The sequence below is a fragment of the Penaeus chinensis genome, chromosome 23 (assembly GCF_019202785.1).
Source record: "Penaeus chinensis breed Huanghai No. 1 chromosome 23, ASM1920278v2, whole genome shotgun sequence".
In the NCBI taxonomy this organism is placed as follows: domain Eukaryota; kingdom Metazoa; phylum Arthropoda; class Malacostraca; order Decapoda; family Penaeidae; genus Penaeus; species Penaeus chinensis.
This window is the reverse complement of record NC_061841.1, coordinates 3,245,098-3,255,097: the sequence shown is the minus strand read 5'-3', so window position 1 is coordinate 3,255,097 and position 10,000 is coordinate 3,245,098. Positions and strand designations below refer to the sequence as shown.

Genomic DNA, 10,000 nt, shown 5'->3' with positions numbered 1-10,000 from the left:
TCGTCTCGTCCCAAAGGTTACACTGGACGACAGTTCTGGTTGGATGGATCGGACGCGGAGAAGGAAGGCAACTGGGTGACTTCCTCTGGCCAGGCGGTCCCTCGAGGAACTCCCTTCTGGGCGGCCTTCCAAGACACCCAACAACCTGATAACGCCCACGGAGCAGAACATTGTCTAGAGATGGAGTCTTCCGAGTTCTTCTATCTGAATGATGCAGTTTGCGAGGACAAAAGCAACTTCATCTGCCAGTACAATCCCCAAAAGCAAGGTAAAGGCACCTAACTCTACAAGTCTTTATTCTTTAAAACAGACTTTATTCTTTATAACAGGCTTTATTCATAACCAACTTAAAAACTGGTGTCAACAGACAAGCGAGACTTAACCCCAACCACTCAAGTTCCAAAGGCAGCTCACTTGGAAGGCTACAGCAGCCAATGCCCAACCTTTTACGTGGAGGTCGGAGGTCTTTGCCTGATGTTCGTCACGTGGGCGGTGGAGACCTGGCACGAGGCTCAGCAGACATGTGGAGACTCGAGCGACCTCCTGGCTATCACTGATGCTGAAGTCCTAAGAGCTGTATACCTCTACTTGCACCAAGAAAGTAGGTTAACTGATGGGCATGTGCTTTTACTTTCATGTATATTACAATACTGTTATTCTAAAAGGCATAATTATCTTCGCAACTTGGCTGTGTATATTCATTATGTCGCTATTCTTGAATAGACACTTAACCAATGAGTTATGCATGAGGAGTAATCCACCGTATTTTTGCTCAGTGATGATTCCAGTTCAATGTATATTCATCAGATATAGCAGACCATAGCTTCTGGCTGGGTGGTTCCGATTCAGCCGAAGGAAATTGGGTCTATACCACAGGAGAGGCTGTCCCTATGGGTAAGCTTGGCCTCTGTTTATTAACATTTCTTTGCATCTTTAAAACGACTTCCAACTTGTATATTCAGTTTCTACTTTAACCCGGTATCCTTTCTATGCACTAAAACCACCAACAACTACAGAAGCGAAATTTCACGTGGCAAGAAGTACCTATACTTATTTCGTCGTTATTATCTATTTAGTTGTTTTTATTCTTCTAGGCACACCTTTCTGGGGTCTATATAACGAAGTCCAAGAACCTCAAGGAGGCACCAAGGAGAACTGCCTGATGCTCCACTCTCCAGGTTCTCACTACTTCAGGGACATTTCTTGTTCGTCGAGACTGAACCCATTGTGTGTTTATCATGGGTAGGCAGATCTGAGACTTAATAGCTGCATTGAATGATTGTGTAACGTAGAAATAAAGCATAATGACGAAAACTCTTTCTTATTTCTTATGAAGTTCTTTTTTTTTTTTCTTTTTTTTAGTCAGTTACTTTGTAGAATTGCGAAATGATTCTTTATTCTGATGTTGATGGCGAACTTGTTAACGGAAGTTGATTTTACAACTAATGGTGGAAAAAAAATAAAAATAAAATAGAAAAGGTGTTCTTTTTCTTCTGTAAATACGGCTTCTTTCTATTCCTCTGCATTTGTTTTTCCTTCTCTTCTATTCCGATTTGTCTTACTTTTTTGCCCTTTTTTTATCCACATTGTTACTTTACTGATAGTTCTTTATTTTACAATAACCTTTAGAAAATGAAAACCGCTTGTGAATATGAATCTATTAATCAAAAAAAAAAAAAAAAAAAAAATCTATTTCCCTTGCCTATCGATATATCCACGTGTTTTAATATCGTTTTAATGTTCTTATTTTCTTCTCTATCTCTCACTTTCTAAGAATGTAAATTGAATCACCCGTTCTTCCTCTTTATATTCCCCATATTTAGTCAAATAAATTCTAAAATAGAACAAATAGCATAGTGCAAAGTTATAACGATGTAGTTGCCACCCAGTTAACATCTTTTGTAAAGTCAGGGGTAAGGCTAACTCTTTAACCTTTCTGGAGAATGGCGCATATTATATTTGACATATTTTGCTAAATATCAGGGTCTCGTATATGAAGGTTTCCGAAAACTCGGTATTTGATAAGGACATACATTGCAGTCGAATGAAGACATATATAAGAATGTAGAATGCGGATAAAGAGTAAAGTGACTTTTATTGAAAAAATATACTCAATTGATACCTGTGTAAAGTGAATCCTAAAACACTTTTTAATCAAATATGCAAAAAGTATTTGATTCTCTACACATACGCTACATGATAGTGTTGTACTTTGTACTTAGTGTTTTACTAAAGTAACCAGCCAGTGGTATTGAAACTAGTACTTAGTCTTTTCCTAAAGTTAACTACCATTAAATAAGATTAAGCGGGAGCAGTTCCCTCTAAATAGCTGGCTGTTGTGAATATGCAATAAGGGACCGGTAGGAAACAGGGCACAAGAAAGGGAGTTATAAGTGCTTTCATCTTTACACTTCTCTAACATTATAAGTGCTTTCATCTTTACACTTCTCAAACATTATAAGTGCTTTCATCTTTACACTTCTCAAACATTATAAGTGCTTTCATCTTTACACTTCTCAAACATTATAAGTGCCTTCATCTTTACACTTCTCAAACATTATAAGTGCTTTCATCTTTACACTTCTCAAACATTATAAGTGCTTTCATCTTTACACTTCTCAAACATTATAAGTGCTTTCATCTTTACACTTCTCAAACATTATAAGTGCTTTCATCTTTACAATTCTCAAACATTATAAGTGCTTTCATCTTTACACTTCTCAAACATTATAAGTGCTTTCATCTTTACACTTCTCAAACATTATAAGTGCTTTCATCTTTACACTTCTCTAACATTATAAGTGATTTCATCTTTACACTTCTCAAACATTATAAGTGCCTTCATCTTTACACTTCTCAAACATTTTAAGTGCTTTCATCTTTACACTTCTCAAACATATTCCTAATATAATTTATTATGATTTGTTCTGACCACTTGTTCGTTATCAGCTCTGTGTGGAGATAAAGTCTAAAACAGAACTGATGAAATGTTGGTTAAAAAATGTGAATTATAAATGTTTATGCAAGGCATATCTGTCGGGCCATTGTATAATTAACTGTACTATCACATGATAATACTATAAAGAATACAAAATTTTGGAAAAAATGGAACTTACCCCAGACTCCGATTCGCCATTTTTCTGTCCTCAACAGCTGACGCATAATCCTTGTGTTTACAAATGTACGTTATGTCTTGACTGCATATACAATATATTTACTGATCTTCACCACGGCTTTCCCTAAAGAAACTACAGAGTTCGAGGGGAAATCGCCGTTTTTTCGTATCCTGAGATAGGACAGAGTATTGATATGTTTATTATGATAAATAGATTATGATATTATTATCCTGTAGAATGATAAGAAAAACTCACTGTCATCCACGTATATTTGTGTATGACGTTCAGAGTGCACTCCAAGTCTGATATTTGCTTATCACTGATAAAAACTCAGTGGGTTCAGTCTCGAAGAACAAGCACATCCCTAAAGTGAAATCCTAAAGACTGGAGCGCCAGGCAGTTCTCACGAGCGCCTCCGTTTGGTTCCTAAATAAAGCTGCGGTCTCATGAACTTAATCCAAAGAAAGTTGTGCCTGAAAATTCACATGTGTAAATGCCCACATATAAGGATTATTCTCTGTAGTTCTCTTGGTGAGTCTTGGATATCATATTGTGCTACTCGCCTTCTAGAGTTGAATTGGACAAAAAAATAAAAAGAATAATAGGCTCTGATGTGGTATAGAACCATTTTCCTTCTGAATCAGAGCCACCCAGCCAGAAACTGTGGCCTGCTATAACTGATGAATATAAATCCATTAAATCATTTTAGACCTAAGGTACTGTATAAACTTAAATGAAGATAAAGCAGTTATGTATTCTTCATAAATACATTTTTTTATGCTTTGTAAAGTGTCCTTGACTAATAACTGTGATTTATAAGTTAGAAGTATCATTCACATGAATGTATCAGCGAGAACCCGTCAACAAACCCACTTTATTGATGCAAGTAAAGGTATACAGTTCGCAATACTTCTGCGTCATTGATCGCCAGGAGGTCGCTTGAGTCTCCACAGGACTGTCGAGCATCATGCCAAGTCACGTCTGCTCATGGCATGGACATTAGGCAGAGTCCTCCAACCTCCACGTAAAAGGTTGGACACCGGCTACCGCTATCTTCAGTTTCAGATTCCTTCAGAACCTTCGCAGTGTTTGATTCTTCACCTTCTTGTTTTTGAGGCTTATACTGGCATATAAGGTTTTCGAGCGAGTACGGAGCCTCAGTAAGGGGTAAATCAGACTTTGTTAATAACTTTCATCGTTTTATTTTTGGTCTCTGCACTATGCACTCACATACTTCAAGTGTAACATCTAAGACTGTGCTTATCCATTGTAAACACAAATTGGGTTCAGTCTCATGGAACAAGTTACGTCCCGGAAATAATGAGAACCTCCAGAATGCAACATCAGGCAGTTCTCACGAGTGCCACCTTGAGGTTCCTGCATGACACTGTCTCCGCGATATAGACCCCAGAAAGGTGTGCCTGAAAAGTTTAGATCAATATCTATGTGGAAGTTTATTCTCTGGTGTTTGTGTAGGAAGTTACGCTGCATGGTAAAGTAGATATTCAATCAGGGGCGTCAATACGGGGTGCTGGGGGGGAGGGGGCAATCAGCCACTCCCAAGGCTCTGTTTGCCCTCCACATGTATATATATATCATGTTATGTTATAAAAATATAATCACCAAGTAGTCATTAACTAGTATCTATCTTACTTGTATACTCTTTTACATGAATTTCGGGATGAAGCTTCATTTTGTACTTTTTCTTTTAGTATTGTTGGTCACATAATAATAACCACAGTATCATAGTAACCACAATATCATTAGAAACATTTTTTTCCCGAAAATTCAAAATCCCACAGAAGAAAACGGTAGACAGTGTGATTATCCGGCAGCATTGGGTTAATAGAACGAGAAAGGTGAAGTCAAAAATGAATATGCAGTTTTGAAGTACTTGGAAAAAGGTGAGGACTATTGAAAACTTACCCATTGGGACAGACTCTCCTGTGGTGAAGACCCAGTTTCCTTCATTGGAATCAGAACCACCCAACCAGAAACTGTGGTCTGCTATATCTGATAAACACACATTAAACTGTGATCACGAAGTGGCTAAATTGCAATTGCTTATTGCAAGGCATTGTTGGGTAAGTAGAAGTTTAAAGGAAAATGAAGATATATTCTGTAAGATCCTCTACCTAATATAATCTGTGACCTGTCTAATGATGGTAGATATGACTTCAGACCAAAATTATTGTGATATAAAAGCAAATACCCATCTGATAACCTACTTTCTTGATGCAAGTAGAGGTATACAGCTCTAAGGACTTCAGCATCAGTGATAGCCAGGAGGTCGCTCGAGTCTCCACATGTCTGCTTAGCCTCTTGCCAGGTCTCCTCCGCCCACGTGACGAACATCAGGCAAAGGCCTCCAACCTCCACGTAAAAGGTTGGGCATTGGCTGCTGTAGGCTTCCAAGTGAGCTGCCTTCGAAACTTGAGTGGTTGGGGTTAAGTCTCGCTTGTCTGTTGACACCAGTTTTTAAGTTGGTTATGAATAAAGCCTGTTATAAAGAATAAAGACTGTTTTAAAGGATAAAGACTTGTAGAGTTAGGTGCCTTTACCTTGCTTTTGAGGACTGTACTGGCATATGAAGTTGCTTTTGTCCTCGCAAACTGCATCATTCAGATAGAAGAACTCGGAAGACTCCATCTCTAGACAATGTTCTGCTCCGTGGGCGTTATCAGGCTGTTGGGTGTCTTGGAAGGCCGCCCAGAAGGGAGTTCCTCGAGGGACCGCCTGGCCAGAGGAAGTCACCCAGTTGCCTTCCATCTCTGCGTCTGATCCATCCAACCAGAACTGTCGTCCAGTGTAACCTTTGGGACGAGACGACACTAGGTAAACCTCTAAATATCAATGAATAGTTGACTGAAGGAGACAGCTGAAGGAAAAATAACAGTATGATCTAAAATACTATGATGCTTCTGTGTGAATTTAGCATGAAGTCTGGAACAGGTATCACTACACCTAACGTTATAGAAATCCTCACCGTAAGCATAGATATGATTTACAACGTGCACAAACTGCGTAGGTGTAGTAATAGCTAGCAGTTCTCCCGAGGTAGAGTGGCACACTTGTCTCGCATCACTGTGGCTCTGTTCAGCGAAGGTGACGAACATGAGGCACTGGCTTCCCACGAGCGTGTAACCCGCGGGACAGTTCTCGTCTTCCGAAGTCAAGTTGGCAAAGCCCCTAAAAAGTTCCTCGCTTGACTCAGCTGTTGGATATGCCTTCATTAGACGAAGCCACCGAGGTCGTTGATAAAATTTTATAAATTTGCACTTGCTATGGCTTAGGCATTTAACATGTTAATCCACATTTTATCTACAATTTGTTTTTGCTGATGTCGTTGGTAACATGTGCAATAAGCTGGTTAAGTGTGTTATTTAACACTATATGCAAATCAGGAAAGACGTCTACTTTATGTAAGGTAGATTTAGAATCCTACAACGCATAATTCATAAATGATCTCACCCGAAATAAAGCATATGGCAAAGAGCGATGCCAAATACCGAAAAATCTTGTTTGCAGTGGCCATACTAGTGGGTCTGAAATGAACAGGATAAATACGATAAATGACTGACATGTGGGTTCAGGCTACTCCTTGGAAATGTGGGAACTCTTTCTCTTATTTTCTTGATGTATTATTACTGTCTTTGTTGTTTTATTTTCATGTAAATATGATTTTGGTGTGTATGACTCTTCGTGTACGTATGTTGTCCTTCCAGTTAGATTTTCGTTGAGTGTGTTCACTGTATATCTATTACCCTTTTTTTTTTGAGATATTAAAATTTCCCTTAACTTCGTCTTTTGTAAGTACACTTAATTAGCACATGGAATTACTATAAGGAATTCCCAGTCTAATTCTTACCTAAGATGTTGCAACGAGCGCTGTGCACTGCCTGGCAACTGCAACGTGATTATATTGCATTCTCTTATCAGCTGTCTACACTTGTGAGTTACGGGTTCCCACCAGGCTCTTCCGAAATAAAGAAAAACTGAGAAGAGCAAGTGTTGCTTCTTGTTTTCCATGTAAAATTTATATATATTTTTTTCTGTTTTCCTTTATTCTGTCCTTATTTTTTTTTCTGTCAATCATTTGCGCGCATGTATGTGTATATATATATATATATATATATATATATATATATACATATACATATCTGTTCATTTATATGTGTGTATGTATACAAACACACACACACACACACACACATATATATATATATATATATATATATATATATATGTGTGTGTGTGTGTATATACACACATAGACACACACACATATATATATGTATATATACACATAGACACACACACACACACACACACACACACACACACACACACACACACACACACACACATATATATATATATATATATATATATATATATGTTTATATATACACATACTATAAATACATATTTATACATGTATGCATTCATATACATACACATACACATATTTGTATATAATTATATATACATATATATGCATATATATATATATATATATATATATATATATATATATATATATATATATATATATATATATATATGTAATGTAGGGTATCGTGTTTTCCCTCACAGATGCGATGTTTGACAAACTACTTGGCGCCTTGGTTCACGTTGACATCATGCAGTTGGCTGGGTCCTTATACTATGGTGGCTGATCCTTCTCCAGAGGAGTAGTTGGTTAAGTAATCGTTATTGGTGGTTTCCGACCCACTATCGTATCTACTTTAGACTCACACAATGTGTATATGTATATTGTGTATATATATGTATATGTGTGTATGTGTATGTGTGTATGTATGTATATTACACACCCACACACCCGCACACACACACACATATATATGTATATGGAATACATATATGGATGGTAAAACACTCGAGTGTGGTGAACTTATGGTAGAAAACCCTACACTACATAAATATGTGTATATCTATCTAGCTATCTATCTATCTATATATATGTGAGTGTGTGTGTGTGTGTATGTATATGAATGTATGTATGTGTATATATATACATATATGTATTTAAAATTTGTATTTATATATATGTGTGTGTGTGAGTGTGTCTGTGTTTGTGTGTATGTCTATGTGTGTATATATGTATGTATACATGTGTATATATACATATATGTGTGTATAATATAATACATAAATATATATATATATATATATACATACATATACATATATATATATATATATATATATATACATAGAGAGAGAGAGAGAGAGAGAGAGAGAGAGAGAGAGAGAGAGAGAGAGAGAGAGAGATACATGCGCGCAAATGATTGACAAAGAAAAAGTTTGGTCAGAAAAGAGCAAAACAGTGGACAACAAGAAGGAGCACCTGCTTTATCTCAGTTTTTCTTTATTTCGGGAGAGCCTGGGTATAAAAACCCGAACTCAAAAGTGTAGGCAGTTGATAAGAGAATGCAATATAATCACGTTGCAGTTACCAGGCAGTGCACAGCGCTCGTTGCAATATCTTAGGTAAGAATTAGACTGGGAATTCCTTATAGTAATTCCATGTGCTAATTAAGTGTACTTACAAAAGACGAAGTTAAGGGAAATTTTAATATCTCAAAAAAAAAAGGGTAATAGATATACAGTGAACACACTCAACGAAAATCTAACTGGAAGGACAACATACGTACACGAAGAGTCATACACACCAAAATCATATTTACATGAAAATAAAACAACAAAGACAGTAATAATACATAAAGAAAAGAAGAGAAAGAGTTCCCACATTTCCAAGGAGTAGCCTGAACCCACATGTCAGTCATTTATCGTATTTATCCTGTTCATTTCAGACCCACTAGTATGGCCACTGCAAACAAGATTTTTCGGTATTTGGCATCGCTCTTTGCCATATGCTTTATTTCGGGTGAGATCATTTATGAATTATGCGTTGTAGGATTCTAAATCTACCTTACATAAAGTAGACGTCTTTCCTGATTTGCATATAGTGTTAATAAACACACTTAACCAGCTTATTGCACATGTCATCAACGACAGCAGCAAAAACAAATTGTAGATCAAATGTGGATTAACATGTTAAATGCCTAAGCCATAGCAAGTGCAAATTTATAACAATTTTTCAACGACTTCAGTGGCTTCGTCTAATGAAGGCATATCCAACAGCTGAGTCAAGCGAGGAACTCTTCAGGGGCTTTGCCAACTTGACTTCGGGAGACGAGAACTGCCCCGCGGGTTACACGCTCGTAGGAAGCCAGTGCCTCATGTTCGTCACCTTCGCTGAACAGAGCCACAGTGATGCGAGACAAGTGTGCCACTCTACCTCGGGAGAACTGCTAGCCATTACTACACCTACGCAGTTTGTGCACGTTGTAAATCATATCTATGTTTACGGTGAGGATGTCTATAACGTTAGGTGTAGTGATACCTGTTCCAGGCTTCATGCTAAATTCACACAAAAGCTGTGTCAGTGTTGTGAGTAGTTTGCCACAGCATGTATCTTTGTATTTTAGATCATATTGTTATTTTTCCTTCAGCTGTCTCCTTCAGTCAACTATTCATTGATATTTAGAGGTTTTCCTAGTGTCGTCTCGTCCCAAAGGTTACACTGGACGACAGAGATGGAAGGCAACTGGGTGACTTCCTCTGGCCAGGCGGTCCCTCGAGGAACTCCCTTCTGGGCGGCCTTCCAAGACACCCAACAGCCTGATAACGCCCACGGAAGCGAGCATTGTCTAGAGATAGAGTATACCGTGTTTTTCTACCTGACGAATGCAGTTTGCGAGGATAATAACAACTTCATTTGCCAGCACAGGCCTTAAAGGCGAAGGTAAAGGCCCCTAACTGTTCAAAATATGTTCATAAAATGCTGAAATACTTCT

At 37.7% G+C, this 10,000-nt stretch overlaps 4 protein-coding genes across 4 annotated transcripts in view; 3 read left to right on the top strand and 1 right to left on the bottom strand.

Annotated features, from left to right (window-relative positions):
* The window catches only part of LOC125037270 (macrophage mannose receptor 1-like), a 2,141-nt gene extending 827 nt beyond the window's left edge, over positions 1 to 1,314 (top strand). The window contains exons 4-7 of the mRNA XM_047630328.1: positions 17 to 268; positions 368 to 601; positions 808 to 894; positions 1,095 to 1,314. Of these exons, the coding sequence (XP_047486284.1) occupies positions 17 to 268; positions 368 to 601; positions 808 to 894; positions 1,095 to 1,246 (725 nt within the window). The 3' untranslated portion in view covers positions 1,247 to 1,314. The remainder of the gene's footprint in view (positions 1 to 16; positions 269 to 367; positions 602 to 807; positions 895 to 1,094) is intronic.
* Positions 1,315 to 4,301: 2,987 nt separating this feature from the next.
* On the bottom strand, positions 4,302 to 7,014 carry LOC125037269 (macrophage mannose receptor 1-like). Its single transcript, XM_047630327.1, has 7 exons — positions 6,985 to 7,014; positions 6,588 to 6,661; positions 6,103 to 6,330; positions 5,678 to 5,929; positions 5,345 to 5,578; positions 5,043 to 5,129; positions 4,302 to 4,537 (listed from the first exon to the last, which is right to left on the bottom strand). The coding sequence occupies exons 2-7, from the start codon at positions 6,649 to 6,651 to the stop codon at positions 4,377 to 4,379; spliced, it is 1,026 nt and encodes a 341-aa protein (XP_047486283.1). The 5' UTR covers positions 6,652 to 6,661; positions 6,985 to 7,014; the 3' UTR covers positions 4,302 to 4,376.
* Positions 7,015 to 8,593: 1,579 nt separating this feature from the next.
* LOC125037455 overlaps positions 8,594 to 10,000 on the top strand; it is a 1,608-nt gene continuing 201 nt past the window's right edge. The window contains 5 exon segments of the mRNA XM_047630600.1: positions 8,594 to 8,630; positions 8,954 to 9,027; positions 9,285 to 9,512; positions 9,721 to 9,741; positions 9,744 to 9,942. Coding sequence (XP_047486556.1) covers positions 8,964 to 9,027; positions 9,285 to 9,512; positions 9,721 to 9,741; positions 9,744 to 9,942 — 512 coding nt within the window. The 5' untranslated portion in view covers positions 8,594 to 8,630; positions 8,954 to 8,963.
* Positions 9,810 to 10,000, top strand: part of LOC125037271 — a 16,081-nt gene continuing 15,890 nt past the window's right edge. The window contains exon 1 of the mRNA XM_047630330.1: positions 9,810 to 9,948. The gene's annotated coding sequence lies outside the window, so the exon portion shown is untranslated. The remainder of the gene's footprint in view (positions 9,949 to 10,000) is intronic.

What these genes read in the sequence shown, in the direction of transcription:
- LOC125037269 (XM_047630327.1), bottom strand. Translation starts at nt 6,651, where the DNA reads ATGGCCACTGCAAACAAGATTTTTCGGTATTTGGCATCGCTCTTTGCC. An exon ending in TGCCATATGCTTTATTTCGG is followed by an intron (nt 6,331 to 6,587) that starts GTGAGATCATTT and finishes CATATCCAACAG; the next exon opens with CTGAGTCAAGCGAGGAACTT. An exon ending in CCTCTACTTGCATCAAGAAA is followed by an intron (nt 5,130 to 5,344) that starts GTAGGTTATCAG and finishes TGTGTTTATCAG; the next exon opens with ATATAGCAGACCACAGTTTC.